Source organism: Ochlerotatus camptorhynchus, unplaced genomic scaffold (assembly GCF_037179485.1).
Source record: "Ochlerotatus camptorhynchus isolate MF236.1 unplaced genomic scaffold, CSIRO-AGI_Acam_v1.1 ptg000081l, whole genome shotgun sequence".
Lineage (NCBI taxonomy): Eukaryota > Metazoa > Arthropoda > Insecta > Diptera > Culicidae > Ochlerotatus > Ochlerotatus camptorhynchus.
Genome location: NW_027040571.1, coordinates 2,005,382 through 2,026,817, shown reverse-complemented (window position 1 = coordinate 2,026,817; position 21,436 = coordinate 2,005,382). Strand labels below are relative to the sequence as shown.

Genomic DNA, 21,436 nt, shown 5'->3' with positions numbered 1-21,436 from the left:
AGTTCGGAAGTATTCCTAATCAACCTCATATGATGAGAGAATATTCAAAGGAATTATTTTTAATGTTTAATCATTTGAAGATCTACGATTCTTATATTTTGAAATGCATTCTTACTGACCGAAGATCTTCATAAGAATTTTTAATAATTTCGATTTGATAAGGAAATATTATATTAATTTATCAATTTATTTATTTATTTAGTCGTTAATCAAAAGCGTAGATTATATTATGATATCCTTACTTATGATCTATGATTTCGCAGTGCTTGGAATTATTTTTCAATTTTTGCGGTGACATATTTAGGTCTATCATTTCACAGTTTTCATTATATATAGACACGTTATATTGAAAGGTTCTAAGCCAAAGAACACGTAATAAATAATCGATCATAAGAAAAAAGAAACGCACATAACTGAAGACAAATATTTCCATAACTAATACATAGTTATTTGAAACATACTGCAAGGTTCTGAACCGAAACCGAAACTAAAATTGCGAAATACTCTCGGACTGAAGTCACAGATATTTCAATTCTTTGCAGTGGATTCTTAGGTTTTCCAGAAACCTGGAAAAATATTTTCCCATCTCATGAATGTTCATAGGCACCAATCTGCAAGGTTTTCGGGAAGGGCAGTTCTTCATAAAGCTTCTGGAAATCGCAATTTCAACATTGTTCCGGGATAAATTCACAGATATTCTATTTCTTATATTGTTGTTGCTGGTCCATTGAGGTCTTTCAAAAATCTGGAATGGCTATAGGAACGAACTTGCAAGGTTCTGTACTGGCAAGAGTCTATTCTACATCAATCTGCTAGAAATCGCAATTTCAAAACATATTTTGCGCAGAAATCACCGATCTTTCAATTCTAATATTTTTGTAGTTCATGAAACCTGGGAAAATAATATCGAAACTTGGGAATGAAAACCCCAATTATACAATAGTTTCAAGATGAAAGTACAATAATTTCAATTAAATCGTTGCAGTGTTCAGAAATATGGCAACATATTTGCGAAACTCAAGAATGGCAATAGGAACCATAGGATTATGTATTTGAAGGGATCGGTTATCCTTTCAATAAAACTTGCAAACTAATTTACTTGGTTCTGTACCGGAATGAGTCAGTTTTCCCTAAAACTACTGGAAACCAAAATCTCAAAATTGTCTCGAACTGAAATCACAGATATCAACTTGTTGCACTTCCGAATAATCAGAAATTATATCATTCCATCAACATATCAAATTCATCAGAAATCCTTCTGAAGATCTTCGGGCAGTTAGAACGTATTTCAGAATACAAGGATGATCAGGAATTATTTCGGAATTCTTCCGAATGATAAGAAGTCATATGGAAATCCTACGACTGATCGGAATTTGAAATCGATTTCTCCATATGTACCTTTTCAAAGTGATCAGGAATTCTTCCGAATTATCAGAAAAAAAAAATTAATTGAAGGTCTTCGATTAATAGAACAGTTGCAACCGAGTTTTCCATGTATATCTTTATCATATCAGGTTGATCAGGAATTCTTTCAAATTATCAGAAATTATAAAAAAAAAACTTCCCGATCAGAAATTAAAATCGAGTTTTCCTTATTCCCTTACCATATCAAATTGATCAGGAATTCTTTCGTATGATCAAAAATTGTATCGAATACTTACGAATGGTGGGAAATTGAAATCGAGTTTGATCAGGACATCTTCCGAATTATCAGAAATTATATCGAAGACCTACGACTGATCGGAAATTGAAATCGAATGATCCATATACACCCTAGCAAAGTGATCATGAATTCTTCCGAATTATCAGAAATCATATTCAAGGCCTTCGACTTATAGAAGAATTGCCATCGATTTTTCCATATAAGTATATCTTTATCATATCAGGTTGATCGGCTATACTTCCGAATTATCAGAAATTATATCGAACACATACGGCTAATTGGAAATTAAAATTGAGTTCCCTATATATTCCCTCATCATATTAGATTTATAAGGAATTCTTCCGAATCAGCAGAAATTATAAAAAAAGACCAAATACTGATCGGAAATTGAAATCGAGGTCTTTGTATATTTCTTCATCATATCAAAGTGATCAGGAATTCTTCCGAATTATCAGAAATTAAATCGAAAATCTACGACTGATCGGAAATTGAAATCAATTCTCCGTATATTCATCACATCAAATTGATCAGGAATTCTCCCGAATTATCAGAAATTGTACCTAACACGTATGACTAATCGGAAATTGAAATTGTTCTCCATATATTCCATCAATATATCAAATTGATCAGAAATCCTTCTGAAGATCTTCGGGCAGTTAGAATGTATTTCAAAATACAACGATAGTCAGGAATTATTTCAAAATTCTTCCGAATTATCAGAAGTTAGTTGGAAGCTTTACGGCTGATCGGAAATTGATATCGAGTTCTCCGTATATGTTCTTATCATGTCAAATTGATCATAAATTCATCTTAAGATCTTTTCAGTTAGAATGTATTTAAAAATTTCAGGAATAATGTCAAAGACCTTCAAATAACCAAAAATTTAATCTACACCGTATCCCACCATATTAGAATGATCAGGAATTATTCCAAATTCTCCCATCATATAAAATTCTTTCGAATCATCAGAAATTATATAGAAGCCTTACGGCTGATCAGAAAAATTTCCTTCGAAACACTTTTTATTGTAATTCTGGTTTATTGTAAGAATTTCAATCACATGAATAGTACGTCGCAATTTCATAAAAAAATAATTAGGTATTCATTATCCAATCTGAATCTAAAGAATTTGAGCGTGTGTGGGTGAAAATAAATATAGCAGGTGAAACTTTTATATTCGCCACAGATTATGATTGTAATACTTCTATTGAAATATTCTTCCAAATAGCCGAATAAATAGTATCTCAATTTCCTCCTGAAATTAAAATTCATATCTATGGCATTTTCAATCAACGCAATGCTGATATCATTCATTTCTGATTCAAAAAATGAGAGCATTCTGCTCGCAGTCATTGGTGTAAATGAGACATTGCAGTTTATTAAAAACAAATGTTTTCTTAAGACTAAACCAAATAAACCAAGTAAAAATCAGCAGAATCGTTTTCAAGATTTTGACTTGGTCTAGTTATACGATAAAAACGCAAAAGGTGATGTCTATATAAAACACATATGTCATGGTATATATAATTGACTAGCGCAACTCAATTATAACTATAACGCAAACTACTAATTTGGGCATGTTGTAAATGAATTTCATCCTTCCAACGAATGGATTTTTTTGTGTTTCTATCATCAATTAACAAAAGTTATTATTCTGGGGTATTTAATTGTGCGAAAAAAGGGCATAAAATGAGATCTCAAACTCCCAATGCAGATGCAATTTTTTGGTGAATCTTTACATTCTACTTTCAAAAAACTCATGGGCTCTTTAGAAAAAGCTTGATACTATTAAAAGAATTGTACATCATATTCTGGATAAAATTCCCAATTTTTGCAAACATCTTTTTTTTTTGGGAAAAAATAGAATGTCAACTTATTTTTAGTTATTTTACGTTTCTATTCTACACACCGTACTTGTGTGTGATGATAAAAACATGAATTAAATGTATTCGAAAAACAAGAACATTATTTGCATCATATAATGAAGTTATAATTCGGTATTGCAACTCCTACACAGCAAAAAAATAATTTTGATATCACATCAAAGTGGATGCACTACAATCATGTCGAAAATTTCATGTAATTTTTATGACCACATAAATAAACAAATGCAGTAAAAGCAGCGTAATGTCAGTTCATGCATTGTATTAATGATAATTTTGTCCTTTTTAGCAAGTAACATTACACCATATTTTCGACATGATTGTAGTGCATCCACTTTGACGTGATATCAAAATTATTTTTTTGCTGTGTAATTACCTGTTTATAACACATTTATAACTGATGGAATTTGATGAAAATTTGCTTGTCATGTGTACCACTGCAATATAACTTATTACTTTCATGTTTTAAATAAGTTATATTTAAGATGTATTCATATTTGCTCACGTTTCTAAAACTGACATACGAAAAGATGTTGTATATAAGGCTAGCAAGTTTTCACCAATTTTTTTTTTATAAATATGTTATAAACAGATAATTGAGACATTCAATACCGAATTATAACTTCAAGATAAACAGCATGTCAGAAAGCTTGAAAACTTCACAAAAACAATACAACGGGTATAAAACAACACGTTTTGCAAGCAATTAATAGAGAACTTATTCACAACTGGGATTTCTTTTATTTGTCAAGAACGATGTTGCAAGTGATACTTGGGAACGGACCGTCAGAAAATTGTTAGAAAAAATCTAATTCATTTCAAGTCCTGTCAAGAGTTCCTCAGGGCTCGCACTTGGGACCTCTTCTTTTCATTTTGTACGTTAACGATATCTCTCTTATTTTGAAAAAGCTCAGAGAGCTTATGATGAAGTACATGTTTTTTTAGACGTGGTGTTGTAAAAGTTTGTTTGATAAAAGTTTCTAGATTCTAAATAAGCATTTGTGGATCATTATAACACAATAATTCTTAGTGCAGGCAATTCATATTTATTTTATAAAGCAATTTTATTTTAGAAAACGTTTTGGTTTCCACTTGACACCTTACACAATTGAACGAATAGAGTCAATCCAAAAGTAGTTTTTACTATATGAGTTAATTGGGATGGACAGCATTTCTTCTCCCATCTTATGAAGCATGTTGCTTGTTAATCAACATTCAGGTATTGAAAGAGCATCGGTATAACATATATGGTCTATTCCGTAAACAATATAGCTTCGCAACGCATTGACTCAGGTTATTTATTATCAAGACTTAATTTTTATGCACCTTTTCGAAAATTTCGTAATAGACATTTGTTCGCGGTAGATCGCCACCGCACTAACTACGCGAAATATGGACCGATAAGTCAGATGATATCTATTTATAATGAAAACTGTGAAATGATAGACCTAAATATGTCACCGCTAAAATTGAAAAATAATTCCAAGCACTGCGAAATCATAGATCATAAGTAAGGATATCATAATATAATCTACGCTTTTGATTAACGACTAAATAAATAAATAAATTGATAAATTAATATAATATTTCCTTATCAAATCGAAATTATTAAAAATTCTTATGAAGATCTTCGGTCAGTAAGAATGCATTTCAAAATATAAGAATCGTAGATCTTCAAATGATTAAACATTAAAAATAATTCCTTTGAATATTCTCTCATCATATGAGGTTGATTAGGAATACTTCCGAACTATCAAAAATTATATCGAAGACCTTGGACTAATAGAAGAAAAAAAATTTAAATCGAGTTCTCCAAATATTTCTTTCTCATACAAAAAAAAATCCTTGGTTTGTTTCCGTACTGAGTACCAGTGCTACCGACACCAGGGAGGTAGTTTCCACCCCTGGACCCTACATATCGACCCATCAACTCATGGACTGGAGACCAACGGTTTAACTTCCCTTCCGAAGGAAGGTGTGATAAGAAATTTTATTCCTCAGAAAACCCCGGTGGTGCCGACTTGGATTGAACCTCTGGCCTTTTGGGATGAGAGATAATCACGCTTACCACTACACCACCGGCGCCCCTTTTATAACAAATAGATCAGCAAGTCTTCTGAAGATCTTCAGTCAATAAGAACGTATTTTCATAATATAGTGTTGATCAGGAATCATGCCGAAGATCTGTAAACGGTCAGAAATTGAAATAAAATCCTTTGAATTTTTGCTACATTCTATCTGACCGACGATCATCATAATAATTCCTGATCACTTTGATATGATGAGCGAATATATGGATAATCGATTTCAATTTCCTGTAAGTCGTAAGTCTTCGATATAAATTCTGATAAATTGGAGGAATTCCTGATCAACCTCATATGGGGCGATAATATTCAAAAGATTGAATTTCAATTTTAGATTATTTGAAAGCCTTCGACTAACCATCTTTATATTGTGAAAATACATTCTAACTGACCGAAGATCTTCGGAAGAAGACTTGATATGAGAAGCTTATATATGGAGAACACAATATAAATTTTTCTATATGTTGGAAATCCTCGAAATAATTTCTTATTATTCGGAAGAATTCCTGACCAATCTCATATGATGTAAGAATATTCAAATGGTTTTATTTCAAGATCATTTGAAGATCGTCTACATGGCTCCTGATCAATGCTAAATTTTGAAAATACATTCTTATAGACCAAAGATAAGCAGCAGGACTCACTCTGATATGACCAGGGAATATATGGGGAACTCGGTTTCAATCTCCGATCGTAGGTCTTCGTATCATTTATGATAATTCGAATGAATTATTGATGAAACTGACATTGTTGGATAATATTCAACGGGTTTTATTCAAATTTTTGATGATTTGAAAGTCTTCTATATGATTCCTGATCATTATGACATTTTGTAAATACATTCTTACTGACCAAAAATGTCTAGAACAATTTCTGTTCAATTTGATGGAAAAAGGATATATATGGAGAGCTCGATTTCAATTCTTCTTTTAATCGAAGGCCTTCGGTATAATATATGATAATTCGGAAGAATTCCTGGTCAATTTGATATGGTCATGGAATAAGGAGAACTCGATTTCAATTTCTGATCAGATATAGTTTTTTTTTTTAAATAATTTCTGATAATTCGAAAGAATTCCTGATCACTTGATTTGATTGAGATATATATGGAAACTCGGTTGCAATTGTTCTATTAGTCGAAGACCTTCAATATAATTTCTGATAATCCGGAAGAATTTCTGATCACTTTGATAGGGTTCATATCAGGCATAACATTTGATAACGGCACAAAAGCATTTGTAAACAAACTTTTTAAGACCCTTTACACGCGAACCAAAGTACGCCCACGCAAACCAATACCACTTTCGAACAGGTGCCCCTATCCGATGATGTTGTTGGTTTGCGTGAGCGTACTTCGATTGTTTACAAAAGCTTTTGTGCCGTTATCAAATGTTATGCTTGATATGGTGAAATCGATTTCAATTTCCAATCAGTCATAGGGTTTCCATATATCTTCTGATAACTCGGTAGAACTTCGAAATAATTCCTGATCATCCTTGTATTTTGAAATACATTCGAACTGCCCGAAGATCTTCAGAAGGATTTCTGATTAATTTGATATGTTGATGGAATATATGGAGAACTCAATTTCAATTTCCTATTAGTCATACGTGTTCGATATTAATTCTGATAATTTGGGAGAAATCCTGATCAATATGGAGAACTCGATTTCAATTTCCGATATAATTTCTTATTATTCGGAATAATTCCTGATCAATATGATATGATGATGGAATTAAAGGAGAATTTGATTTCAATTTCCAATCAATCGAAGGGTTTCCATATAACTTCTGATAGTTTGGAAGAATTTCTGACCATCCTTGTATTTTGAAATATATTCTAACTGCCCGAATGTCTACAGAAGGATTTCTGGTCAATTTGATGTGTTGATGGAATATATGGAGAACTCATTTTCAATTTCCGATTAGTCATACGTTTTATATATAATTTGTGATTATTCGGAAGAATTAATAATCAATTTGATGTGATGAGGGAATATGCAGGATTCGATTTCAATTCCCGATACGTCGTAGGTCTTCGATAGATAAGATTTTGAAAAACTCCTGTTCAGTTTGATATGATGAAAGAATACATGGAGATCTCAATTTCAATTTCCGATCCGTCGTAGGTCTTCGATATAATTTTTGACATTTCGGAAGAATTCCTGATCAATTTGATATGATGAGCGAACAAGCGAAAAAGGACACGTGGACCTACGAACATGTGATCCGGTAGCAAAGGAACAAGAAAATGTGGCAACGTTGTAAAACAAATGCGTAATTGCTGATTGCTTCTTTACTATGTTCGTGACGAATTTACAGCGAGAATGTTTGGCGCATGGTTTGGAAATTGAAAAACCATGCTACAAATTTTCGAGAATCATATGTTTATGTATACCATCATGTTGTGCAGACTCTGCAGAATGTCTTGGTATAAAAATATGGTATACTTTCTTGGGAAATTCCCGGGAAAACATAGGCGCAAGATTGCATTTCCTTGCGCGCACATATACACTCACGTGCATATTCTCTTTGGGTGGAAATGCCACTTTCCCGGAAAAAGCACACGACTTGAAGTTGAATGCACTTTTCCACCCACATTTTACACCACTAGGATAACAAAATCCTTGGCTACAATCGGACGGAATTCGTTTCCCGATATTCGCTTTCCTTCACAGGATTTTCGGGACGTTTCCTGGAAAACCACCCAAATCACAGACAAACGGCTCAAAATGTCCGAACGATGGCCTTAAGCGTAATAAGTGAATTGCGTTAATTTATTTAAATTTTTAATGCATCCTTAAATTTTGTGAAAACTAAAAGCGCGTGAAATTATGGTACTTCACGGTACTAGTGGAGCGTTGTGTTTTTACAGACAAGTGGTTGGAGCACGAGTTACCAAAGGTTATCATACAGATGAACTTATTCGTCCTACATGTATTGTAATTGTAATTGTTCAGTGCATAGGCTGTGCCTTCCGCTAAGAAGGCTTATCTAGGGACCAACCCCCTAGTCTATACACCTACTGTCCTTCCCGTTGCACTCGTCAGCTCGTGCGATACTCTAGACACACATGGGTGGTCGTATCCGGGTCCTCCCCTGGGTAGGCTCGTGTCCGTCCAGGTTCTGGTACATTAACTTATGCATGGTAATTATACTTTTAAAACTCACCTTTTGATTATAATGTCGAAAATGCTGAAACTAAATAAAGGTTAGCGATCCATATAAGGTGTGTGCTGCGACGGAGTAGTAATTGAAGGAAATGAGGTTCTGATGTGAAGTATAGGTAATTCTAAAATAGGTAAATCAATTAATCATTAGCTGCTAACAGTTACTAATAAATGGGTACGATAAATCACTCATCAATGAGTATTGCCACTCCCACTGAAAAATGGGCAAAACCTTAATCATAAATGGATATTCGATTCCTACCGTGTATTTAAAGTAAAGTTAGGATCTTATCAAGCAAGCACACACCTTTTACGATTCTTATCCTACTTACGGTTTCCTGCACATACGACTTTTCCTAGATAAAAGCTTCGTCCCGTATACATTGGCTGTCTCCAACCGGCATGATCCTTTCTGTCTGCTTCCTCTTGCCGGTGCAAGTTTAATTCTTCTTTTCTTGTTCGTTTCTGGTTTCTGGTCGTGTTCCCATTTGTCCTCAGGCAGTTAATATTAGTACATGATAGGAAGAAAGAAAGAAATAGAACAAGTTAAGTGTGAGCCGCATGCATTGGTTACTTATTTGGGTCATGGTGTTGTCTTCCCTATTTATTTGCCCTAGTCGCTCTCATATCGAACGTTTAACTCTGGATCAACAATAGAAAAGGGCCCATCAGCATCTGCAAACAAACCGCTCCAAAGCCCCCCACTCACAAAGCGAAGGCCACCCACGCAAACCAACACCATCATCGGATAGGGAAAACTTCCACCTACACGAAGACGGTGTTGGCCCGCGCGAGCAGCCCCCGATCCGCGAGGAATGGGCTCTGGACGGTCTGCCCACAAAAACCGATGGGCCCCCTTCCATTGTTGATCCAGAACTCACCCCCTTCCCTCACACTATTATGGTCGGAAAAGAGAACCCATATTTAGGAATCTATCGCGAACTGCGATGCAGAAGATATTAATAGCAAACTAATCTGGAACTGGTCTAAGACATATGACCCAGTGAGCATTGACACCTCACACTGTTGTGAATGAGCACGGACGCGAGATTTACTAGAGTATTAAATGCAAAACGCAAATTCAAAATAAAACTTGACAAGACATCGTCAATCCCCTTATTCTTGGGCAGGGTCTGACGATGTGAATCTGATTTTGATTAGTGAAGGGCCCCATATGGTACATTTTCTCACTATGAACCTGTCATTTCCAGCCTATCTGAACTATTTAATAAATGGAAACCATAACATGGGTTACGCTTCCCCTAAGCGGGCCCTCCGCATCCTATCTCTGTCTTATCTCAAATGCCAATGGTTTGAATGTATCAATATATACATTGGAAATGACGTTCAATCAAATAAACCCATACCCCACTCACTTGGCCAGGCTTCAGAATCGTCCAGTGGGCAGTGCGCTCTACACTCCAAGTTCCCTTTCTTTCAAATTCACCCTAAATTTGATATTTTACCCCTTTGAGTGTTGATTAATCACAATGAAACATTGTGACAGAGCACGGACTTGAGGTTACTAGAGTATTAAATAATCTAGGTCCTATTTAGGATTATATCTGAAAAATCCAAATTTGGCCAACGCCCACCAACTTATTCGTCCTACATGTATCAATATCAAATAAAGTTGTGTCATCGTGTGCTTCGAATCAAGCCAGTCTCTACTCAGCTACGGAACACTTAGGATTCAGGATGAAAACTTACTACAGTTGGATGTTTGCAGTGCTATATCTGGCACTGAGCCGCGGTCCATCATTAACCAATCAGCAGAAAGCGGAATGCGATGGCATAAACAGATACGTAATTCCAAACTTTAAGGTGAGAGCTTATATGTCACATTTACTAGCTGTGTAAACGCTAATAGCTTATTTCCAATCCAGACTAACTGGTTTAAAGCCATGGAATATTGTCATTATCTAGGCCTGAAGTTGACGAGAGTACAATCCATGGACGAGCAGAATGCCATCGTTAAAATTATCGAGACTACCGATAAGGATAATAGCACCACAATGTGGACTGGTGGTAACGATTTAGGAGATTCGGATAACTATCACTGGTACTCAACAGGAAACAGAGTAACGTGGTTCAATTGGGTGCAACAGAAAGACAATGGCTACAACCACAGGAACGACCAATATAACAGAAGAGGACATTGCTTGCATTTTGTATATCAAACTGAGCTCAATGAATGGAGATGGAGTACTGATGAATGTGTCCAGAACAAATACTTTGTTTGTGAAAGATTTTAATTTTTGAAGGACAAATAAATTGCATTTAACAATCAAACAGTTCCACTTACCTCGCAGCTGTACGGTTTCCGCTTCAGATGTACCCCGTTGATGTGATTTTTTAAATTTGCTAGCGTCTTGAAAGTATTTCCGCATTCAGTACAGTCGAATTTTCTCTCTTCGCTGTGAACCTTGATATGTCTCGCCAACGATGACGGCACTTTAAACGTTCTGCTACACAAATCACAACCGTACGGAAAATCATTGGTCTTTTTGGAAGGCTTCTCTTCCACCTTCATTGGAACCATTTCAACAGTACCTTCGTTTTCCGGCAAAGATTGTTCAAACCGTATGCTTACATCTGTCTTGCCGTGGACCATCAAATTATGTCGCCTCAGATCTCGGATTCTCAGAAACGATTCGTTACAGAATTCACAATGGTGCGACTTTTCCGCGTTGTGTAGAATCATATGTGACTTGAGTGCGCCTTGTTGGATGAATTTCTTACCACACTGCTCACACTGATAAGCCCGAATGTTATTGTGGATGGCAAGGTGTAGTTTTAGATTACCTTTCTGTGCGAATTGTTTATTACAAATATCACAAGCATACTTTCGGGTCCCTTCATGTTTTTTTAGATGCGTTTTAAGGGTACATTCGTAGCGAAAGCTTTTTCCACAAATATTACACAGATAGGAGGGAGGCCTTTGCCGCTTTGCCATGTGAGTCAACTCATGATTCTTCCTATGGGTGTGCTGAATAAAGGACTTGTCACAGTGGCGGCATTTGAACTTTTTTTCCGTGTCGTGCGTCTTAAGATGATACTCGTATTTGGAAGTGCGTGTAAATTTTTTTCCACACATAGGACAATTATAATCGCCAACTGAGTGAACCATTTTCTTATGTTTTCTCAGATAGCGCCTGCATTTGAAGGTCATCTCGCATTCATCACAAGGGAATGCATTCACTTCACTATGCAAATATAGATGATTATTTCTGATGGCGACGGTTCGGAAAATTTTATCACATACAGAACATTTTAGCTTATCATTGTCTTTTAAAGGATTTTCCTCGTTTTCCAACGATGATTCTTCACCTTCTGGCTTATATTCCGATGACGATTCTTCACTTTCAAATGAAACATCATTTCGATTCTCATTTTCACCATCTTCTGGTGGTTCAATATTCTTAGTATCGTTCAAAATCTCCGAGTCTTTAACACAGCAGACTAGTAAGTCCGGCTTGATATCTGGAACATTTTCGGGAAGCTTCACGAAGTAATGCTCGAGATACTCTTGAGCTTTTTCGCATTGCTTTCGGAAAGCATCGACAGCCAGTAACCGTTCCATGCAAATACTGCAAATATTTGCCGGATATCCATCGTCTTTCGCAATCTAGAAAGTCATACAATTAAGTAATATTAGAATACAAAACGACCCTAGCGCAATTTACATACCTTCAGTTTCAGTAGCGACAATTTATTGAACAAATCGACCAATAATTTACCACTGGATTCAGTGTCTTCGAAGATCGAAACCAACTGTTGGTCAGAGTCGGTGTTTAGACACGTTCGACAAGTGAATGAAAGCGATAACTTGTCCACACATACTGCTTCGAATGGATCCTCAGTCTTCATTTCAAGGATCTAATTTGTCTTGTAACAATACACTGCAGAAATATGACCGAAATATTCGGAAACTCAACTAAACCGAGCACTGAACAGAGAAACAATCTTATGTCGTTTTCGTTCTTGAGGTGTAGCAACAACGAGACTATACAACCAGACACTAAAATTATTCAGGATGTAGATATTAGGTGCACCTTTGTTTACAAACAAATGATGTTGAGCCGTCAATGAATTGCGCTTGTTGGCGCCGCTGCACTTCTGGTTCTAACAGCAAAAACGAAAACTAAGGCTCTGAACCATTTGGAGAATTATTTTAACTTTTGGTTAAAATTTGACAGATGGAAAGTTATCGATTAACCCTGCTATCCGAGCAAGGTTACTTCTGACAGACAAGAAGTTAAATTTTGACAACTGTGGCTCGAAAACCGGTCGATCGACAGCACGGGGATTTTCGAACATAGAAAATAACTTTCGAAATGTCACTTTTAACCACGAGTTAAATTTAACTCAGCAAATGGTTCACAGCCTAAGGCTCTGAACCATTTGGTGGATTATTTTAACTTTTGGTTAAAATTTGACAGATGGAAAGTTATCGATTAACCCTGCTATCCGAGCAAGGTTACTTCTGACAGACAAGAAGTTAAATTTTGACAACTGTGGCTCGAAAACCGGTCGATCGACAGCACGGGGATTTTCGAACATAGAAAATAACTTTCGAAATGTCACTTTTAACCACGAGTTAAATTTAACTCAGCAAATGGTTCACAGCCTAAGGCTCTGAACCATTTGGTGGATTATTTTAACTTTTGGTTAAAATTTGACAGATGGAAAGTTATCGATTAACCCTGCTATCCGAGCAAGGTTACTTCTGACAGACAAGAAGTTAAATTTTGACAACTGTGGCTCGAAAACCGGTCGATCGACAGCACGGGGATTTTCGAACATAGAAAATAACTTTCGAAATGTCACTTTTAACCACGAGTTAAATTTAACTCAGCAAATGGTTCACAGCCTAAGGCTCTGAACCATTTGGTGGATTATTTTAACTTTTGGTTAAAATTTGACAGATGGAAAGTTATCGATTAACCCTGCTATCCGAGCATGGTTATTTCTGACAGACAAGAAGTTAAATTTTGACAACCGTGGCTCGAAAACCGGTCGAGCGACAGCACAGGGATTTTCGAACATAGAAAATAACTTTCGAAATGTCACTTTTAACCACGAGTTAAATTTAACTCGGCAAATGGTTCACAGCCTAAAGAGCCTGAATTTATAAAGAGACGACTTCTTGTCAAAATTGGAACAATCGATTATCTCACGCTAACTTGCAAGTACCCATTTAATGAGTATCTTATACTCTTTTTTGGAATCCATACTAAGTTGTCAAAAAATGGGTATTTTCAAAAATTGAAAAATGGTTACTTTTTAATCACTTTAAAAAATGTGTTTTGGAATAAAAATGGGTAAACACATTATTATTATTTAGCATTTTGGTGACATGTCAAAAAAACCACGGATCAAGACGAACGCGTAGAAAGCTCGAACGGAAGTTTGACTGTGTTAGCAGATTCCATCTGGCCGGGTGTTAATTCAGGTGAAAAAAATGTTCATGCAAATAGTGCCCCAGACAGACATCTCTTTATTACAGCAGCACGACGAAAAACAGCAAACCGAGGTGATTTTCACGAGGTAAGAGCTATAGAAGTGGGATGAATTCCATTCTCAGTTCCGTTCCAGGTTAGCGGAATAAAAGTATAGGAGATTGACGTTAGCTTCTATTAGTGGAGACTGTGCGAGTGAATGTCCAGTACTGAGTTTAAACAAATTTTACAGGGTGGCCGTGGAACCAGTGGAATTCCATCGAATATCAGGATGGTTCGGTAATGGAAGACGGTGACTTGTTTTGAAATTCGAACAGCCGGAACCGAGGCCAGAACAGCCTCTTCTCGCTTAAAGGGTGACAGGTTACAACCTTTAACACATATTTGATTATATGAGTGTTAAACATAAAACAATTTAAAAGATTCTTATTCGTTTTTCTTTTGACTACTTTTCATATTCGGTTAAATAATTGGAAGATTGCCGTAAAAGCTCAACGCAGATGTCGCCACTGCATGATGATGATAATGTTGACAGACTGCATATAAAATTCGTGAAAATTAGCATTAAATCATAATTTTCATCAAGCCTGCGTGAAATCCTTCCAATATAACATTCGAATTGCAGAAGAAAACGTTTTTACGATCAGACTGATGTGCAACTTTGACTTTTCCAGTTGAACTTTCATAAGATATATTCATTTCATTTCGCGGCTCCAACAATGCTGCATCGTAAATATGATGTAAACAGAAGTAAATTGCTCAATTACCCAAAATAGAGATAATTTATCATCTTGCTATCACTTTGAACACCATCTAGCACCATTTTATAGTATGGTGCGTGTTGAGTAAAGCAAGTTCCGTTGCGTTTTCCGTCGAAAATTGTGAGCATCAATATGTTTGCTAACAAAAGGCCAAAATGAACATTTATTGAATATTGGCGTCCTATACAACCAATCTCCATTACCACCAGCCTGATACAACCTTTCCTAAGTAAATTCACTTAATTTCCACTTTCATCCTAGTGGAAATCGCACATATTTACCATTTTCCGAAAAATGTTGCTGCGCAGGAGGTAACCTCTCCCTGTGGGTGCAAACTTGTTATGCATAATTTTCCATGAAAACATCTCCGATCCATACCGAAATAATAACAGTTAGTTTGCAAACACATTTTCTTACACGATTCAAGCAAAAGTTTCCACAGGAAATTATAAGTTTTTCTTTATGTACCGATTTGCCCCAAAAATCGTCTGTTTTACTTGAAGAATTTGGAAACTATCCTCCTTCTAGTAGTTCTCACTTCGAAATGTAGGTGGCGAAAGCATGGAAAAGTTTCACTGCAAGACGCCAATAGACAGCAGGGAGCCTATAAAGCAAATTTGTTGAAAAAATGGGTATTTTTTATTCATCCCAAGTAAGAACATGAAGGTTAAAAAGTACCCATTTTTTGAAGTATGCGTCAAATACTCATTAATGAGTAATATTGGGTTTACTCATTTAATGAGTTAAGCCACTTTTCTTCAAAATGGGTCTTTTTTACCCATTAATGGGTACTTTCAAGTTAGCGTGCTGTCAAAGTCATAGCAAAAGTTATTCCCTAAGAGCAACCGTACCAGTCGTTGCCATTTGCGGCACTATTTTACTTACGCACAGCGTTTCCATTTTGGCTATCACTCCTCTCCACACCGGTCGTTGCTATCAGAGTCATAATATAAGTTACCGTTTTACACACCGGCAAAACAAACTTTTGACGTTTATTCAAAATAGCAACCGCCTGATGCGTTGCTACCGGGTTGCTAAATTTATGAACTCACTTTCTCTTAGAGCAACCGTACCAATGAGTAAATAAGGCACATTTACCAACCTCTACCATAACGCTACCCTAATAAAAATTGTATGGTTAATTTTCTTAACGACGTGTTCTGGGTATCATCCAAACCATTTGTGGAATAGTTCAATGATTTGGGTTATCGTTCGTTTATGGTTATTTTTTATTAGGGTACTTGCGTACCGGGGGTTGCTATTCAGGTGGGGGAAATAGCAATCCGCACCTTGGGAAGTAGTGAGTTCATAAATTTAGCAACCCGGTAGCAACGCATCAGACGGTTGCTATTTTGAATAAACGTCAAAAGTTTGTTTTGCCGGTGTGGAAAACGGTAGCTTATATTATGACTCTGATAGCAACGACCGGTGTGGAGAGGAGTGATTAAGCCTAAATGGAAACGCTTTGCGATAGTAAAATAGTGCCGCAAATGGCAACGACTGCTACGGTTGCTCTAAGAGGAAGAGGAGACAACACTGGCTTCTTACTCTTTTATCTCTATCTCTATTATCTTTATCTTACGCACTTCAAATTGGCCAATCACGAGCTGGTTCGCGTTTGAGAGAAAAGTGGTTCGTTTTCTCCCCCGTATTGTCTCATCTTCCTCTTAAGTTATTCCAATCGAGTAGAAGACCTGTCAAAATGATGTCTCTTTGTAAATTCAGGCTCTTTAACGAAAACGACATCACGTCTTCCTTCGCAAGGGAAGTAAAGCCGTTGGTCCCGGCCCATGTGTGTTGAATGAATGGGTGCGATATCCTATGCAGGTGTGGAAGCTGCCTTCCTGCACATTCGATTGCTTGGCATGGATGGCAATCGATGGCCGTCGGTGATTGGCACTAGATTGCGGAACAGTTAAATAAAGGAATGAAAAATGAAAACGACATTAATAAAAATGAAAATATGGACCAGTTAAGGCCCACGCACATTAGATCCGGATCGGACGCGTTGCGGCAAAGTGACAGCTAAATCTATTGTCTAACTGTCTAATTTACGTCAACGCAACGCAAACGGATTGATGCAATGACATTTATATAAGGTCTGGGCTAACAGGCAGCTTGCTAGTGTTAGAAGCAAAAATGTTGTAAACATTGCAGAACATCTTCGAACAGATAGAAATACGTCACTGCCAACATACTGAGAACAGATAGAAATACGTCACTGAAAACAGCTGTTTCGTGTAAAAAGATAAACATTGCAATAAAATACGAACACCACTAAACATTAATTTGCACATTTCACTAACACCAATAAGCCCTTTGGCCCAGACCTTATATAAACGTCATTGGATCTGATGTGGGTGGCCCTTTAGGTCTGTGCCAAATGTGCACAAATGGGAAAGAAAAATAAAAATAAAAATGAAGTATACACTCAGAACAAAATTTAAACTAACTACTTTAAAAATCACTCTAAATCGCTATTCGCCTGGTTGACTCATACTGCCGTTCTACGCATATCAGTCCCATGTTTCAAAAGTTGCTTCTGAGTAAATCGCGAATAATGTTTCGAATCATTTCTGCTCATTGGAAGAAATATACGTTAACATAAGTTACCGCATTGTTCACATTTCAACAGAATCAATATGTTTTAGTGAAAACTACAGAAATTACCTTCAATGAAATCAGTTAAGCCTATTTTTATACGAAAAATATTTAATGGGACTATTATGCCTAGAAATTTGCAATGAAGTAGGATATTCTACGCATGTTAGTCCCACTAGGAGCTGTTACTTTCAGTGTTGCTTTGATGGTCACGTTGCGTTTGACGTCTTTACTCTTGTGCTTGTATAGACCTTTTTGACGTTTAACCATCTTTCTCTATCTAACACACATGGATGAATGGACGGTTTGTTTTCCCACTAATCTGTTTCCCTTTTGCTCGCACTCGTTCGCTTTAAATGGTACAGTAGTGTGCGCCGATTAAACGTCAAAAAGCTCTATGAGCGTGCTTGCGTTATCTCCGAAGTTTTGGAAGATCCATCATTAAATTATACCAACAATAAATTTGTTGACATTGCGCTACTTCTATAAAACTATTAAAAGTATGCGCATTTCCAGAAACTAATGATGAATGCACTATTTAGAACATAAACTTCTTAACATCTTGTTCTACTCCTTATAGCAAGATGAACGTAGGCCTAAAGGAGATTGTGCTTAATCATTTTAAGTCCAACCATAGATTTATGGCGGCTGACATGCTGTGGACAAAAGATCAATACGTTACACGATCGTTGACCGTGGGCTTTGATGATTTCAAGAAATACTTTGGATGAGTTGACATGCACATGCAAATTTCTTCCGTACGGAATTGACCTTTATACTGCGTATTATCATATTATAAAAGGGGCTTTTCATGAAACACGTAGACACTATAGGGGGAGTGTGGGTGTGGCGAGTGTCTACGTAAGTGTCTAATAATGCATTGTTTGAAATAAGAAACTGGTGTTTTAATATGAAATCCCGGTTTTCTTAATATTTATCAACATAATATAAAACTTCCACTTCCTAAAATGATTCATACCGTTTCTTTTGATTGCATAAATCCTGTTTCAATAATTTGTGTACACAAATCGATTCTTTAATGATAGATTCAGTCAAGAAGATCTTTGTGGTAGCGGCGCCGGTGGTGTAGTGGTAAGCGTGATTACCTCTCACCCCAGCAGGCCTGGGTTCAATCCCAGTCGGCGCCGTTTATCCCCACGGCCATGAAAAGACATTTTCAGCACACAGTTCGATATGTGCAGCTATTATCTAGCGCATTAAACGGGAAACACGAAAAGAAACGGTTTTGTAGAAATGGAGCAAATCGATAAAGAGACTCGATCAATATCACCTAGGACCCCACGCACTGCTCAGCTTGTATAAACAATATCACATCACTAACCCATTTTCGTACAATCGACAATCATACAGTCATCGAAATGAAGGGTTATTACAACAATTTGGGAAAAATTAATGATGTGATATTGTCACTGTGTCATGTAGCACTTAGCTTGCGGCACGTCAAGCCGGCCAGTTCAGCTCAAGGGAGCTTCTTCTTAGTTTCTTAATCAATATCATAACATCGGCTGAATATCGCTGCCTGTGTTCAAGCAATAAATACGCTTTGACAATGTTATGAAAACTGGCGCTCAATAAACCAATCAGTCAGATAATCGGGCTTCGGGTCAATCTGCAGCAAATTCTCCAGGGCTTAGGCTGAACGTAGCTTAAGATCAAAACCAAACGGAAGATGTATTATAGGATCCGGTACACGGTGAACTTCAATATGTTTTCGCTTTCCACCTCGGAGAACAGCATCAAGAGCTGCGTTCAACATTGGCTGAACTGAGTGGGCGTGCGTTTCGTAGAACCACGCGGTGTATTTATCACGGATGCCTTAGACCTAAGGATTTAAACTTCTTTTTCTTTCCTTTATTCAACGTTGGTCTCTGTTCCGCAATCTAGTGCCAATCACCGACGGACATCGATTGCCATCAATTGACGGCAATCGAATGTGCAGGAAGGCAGTTTCCACACCTGCGTAGGATATCGCACCCATTCAAACACACATGGGCCGGGACCAACGGCTTTACTTCCCTTCCGAAGGAAGACGTAACCAGACATTTTTATGCATCAGAAAAATGTCACCGACCTCGCCTGGGATTGAACCCAGACCCATTGGGGTGAGAAAGCAGTGAAGTTTACCACTACACCACCGGCGCCGGCTTGTTTTTAAACTAAAAATCTAAATTATCCCCACAACAGAAACTCATTAAGCTCATCGCCAAATCCTACCAAAGATATACTTCAGCTGATCTCATGCGTATAAGAAACATTGCTTGTTCTGGGTGTTCTGAAACGAATAGTACAACTTCCTGTAATCGCTCTTCGAATGGGGCCGTCAGTCAAAAACAAATTTTCTCCAGATCCATGATGAGCAGGGGGGTTGGAAATTATCCACGGCCCATACAAATTTTAAAAATTATGTATGGACAATTGTCTACGCAGGGGCAAGAATCCCAAAAAAACTGTCTACGTAGTTAATGAACAGCCCCTTAGGCCGCGGCCAGGGTAGACGCGTTTCGCGATGTCCTTATTTCAAGCTGAACATTTGCATTAGGGCATAAGTAACATTGATCGATTCTCTTCGTCGACTTTCTCTTTCGTTTCTTGTTGTGTTTGTCGTATTAGATGAAAGCTTCTTTTATCGATGTGTGCTGAAAATACCTGGTAATGTCATAAGATGACCGCCCAACAAACAATTTTAGCTGCAACTTAGCTTATACAGGCAAAAATTAGCTGCATTAGGCAAATTTTGGCTGTATAAGCTAATCTGCAGCTAAAATTGTTTGTTGGGCGTGCCAGCTGGGTGACATGCCGCCATGTTATTGAAACCAACATCTGAAACGTCACAATTCCAGTGTGAACTGCAAAAATTGCGTGACTGAATTGTCTTATTTTTATCAAATGAAATTATTTTCCCTTTTATGCCATATAAATGGTTGACTTCGTGATAGAAAATCAGAAAATAATATTTTATGAGTCCTAAGTTTATTTTTCACAAAATGTAAGCAAAAATATTAAGAATATCCATAATATCAGTCACGCCTTTTTTGAAATTCTGGCTTGAATCTTCTATTTGTTTACAAATTATGAGCTGTCAGTGGGGCCCACAATTCGCGGGCCCGCAGCGATGTTAGCTCTTTTCAAGGCAAGGCAAACAAGATAGGGATGCCACCCAGCTGGGCCGTGCGGATACAAAGAGAAAGTCGCCTAAGAGAATCTGTAAATGTTACTTAGGACCTAATGCAATGTTTAGTTCGAAATACAGCAAGAAACAGTTATGTGCTCAAGTTATTAACGAAAAACGTCGAAAGTCGACGAAGAGAATCGATCAATGTTACTGTGGACCTAATGCAATGTTCAGCTTGCTTTCTCTATCGCTTTTCCTTCTTCTTCTTTTTCTGAGTTTCCACAGTACACCGAAAAAAGTTTTCATATAGTTTCCATTGGGAACACACATGATATTTTTCCAATAACAAAATTAATGATTTTATCTGAAATTCACATACCATTTATATGATCACATGAATACTATGTGATAAATCACATAAATTTCATTGGACACATGAGGTTCATGTGATTTTGTAGAGCTTTTCCCAATTATGAGATCACATGAAAGTTTTGTGAAATTCTAATGGATATTTTCCATTGGAAATGTGATTTATTTTTTGAGTGTACGCCAACACGTCCAATCAGAACGGCTCAGCGACTAAATTCAGTTGACATAGAGCATTTTCTTTCCATACGAAATTTACTAATATTTGGGAAAACTTGCAGTTACTCATTAGCTATGAGTTCAGTCGATGAGTC

At 36.8% G+C, this 21,436-nt stretch overlaps 3 protein-coding genes across 3 annotated transcripts in view; 1 reads left to right on the top strand and 2 right to left on the bottom strand.

Annotated features, from left to right (window-relative positions):
* LOC135698012 (gastrula zinc finger protein XlCGF26.1-like) overlaps positions 1 to 12,748 on the bottom strand; it is a 50,795-nt gene extending 38,047 nt beyond the window's left edge. The window contains exons 1-2 of the mRNA XM_065217879.1: positions 12,490 to 12,748; positions 11,105 to 12,427 (exon numbers count right to left, since the gene is read on the bottom strand). Coding sequence (XP_065073951.1) covers positions 11,105 to 12,427; positions 12,490 to 12,669 — 1,503 coding nt within the window. The 5' untranslated portion in view covers positions 12,670 to 12,748. The remainder of the gene's footprint in view (positions 1 to 11,104; positions 12,428 to 12,489) is intronic.
* LOC135698014 (gastrula zinc finger protein XlCGF57.1-like) overlaps positions 1 to 21,436 on the bottom strand; it is a 55,068-nt gene that overhangs the window by 19,850 nt on the left and 13,782 nt on the right. The gene's annotated exons all lie outside the window — the stretch shown is intronic.
* LOC135698032 (C-type lectin 37Da-like) lies at positions 10,485 to 11,054 on the top strand. The gene is made up of 2 exons (XM_065217902.1): positions 10,485 to 10,623; positions 10,686 to 11,054. The coding sequence occupies exons 1-2, from the start codon at positions 10,498 to 10,500 to the stop codon at positions 11,052 to 11,054; spliced, it is 495 nt and encodes a 164-aa protein (XP_065073974.1). The 5' UTR covers positions 10,485 to 10,497.

What these genes read in the sequence shown, in the direction of transcription:
- LOC135698032 (XM_065217902.1), top strand. Translation starts at nt 10,498, where the DNA reads ATGAAAACTTACTACAGTTGGATGTTTGCAGTGCTATATCTGGCACTG. An exon ending in ACGTAATTCCAAACTTTAAG is followed by an intron (nt 10,624 to 10,685) that starts GTGAGAGCTTAT and finishes TTTCCAATCCAG; the next exon opens with ACTAACTGGTTTAAAGCCAT.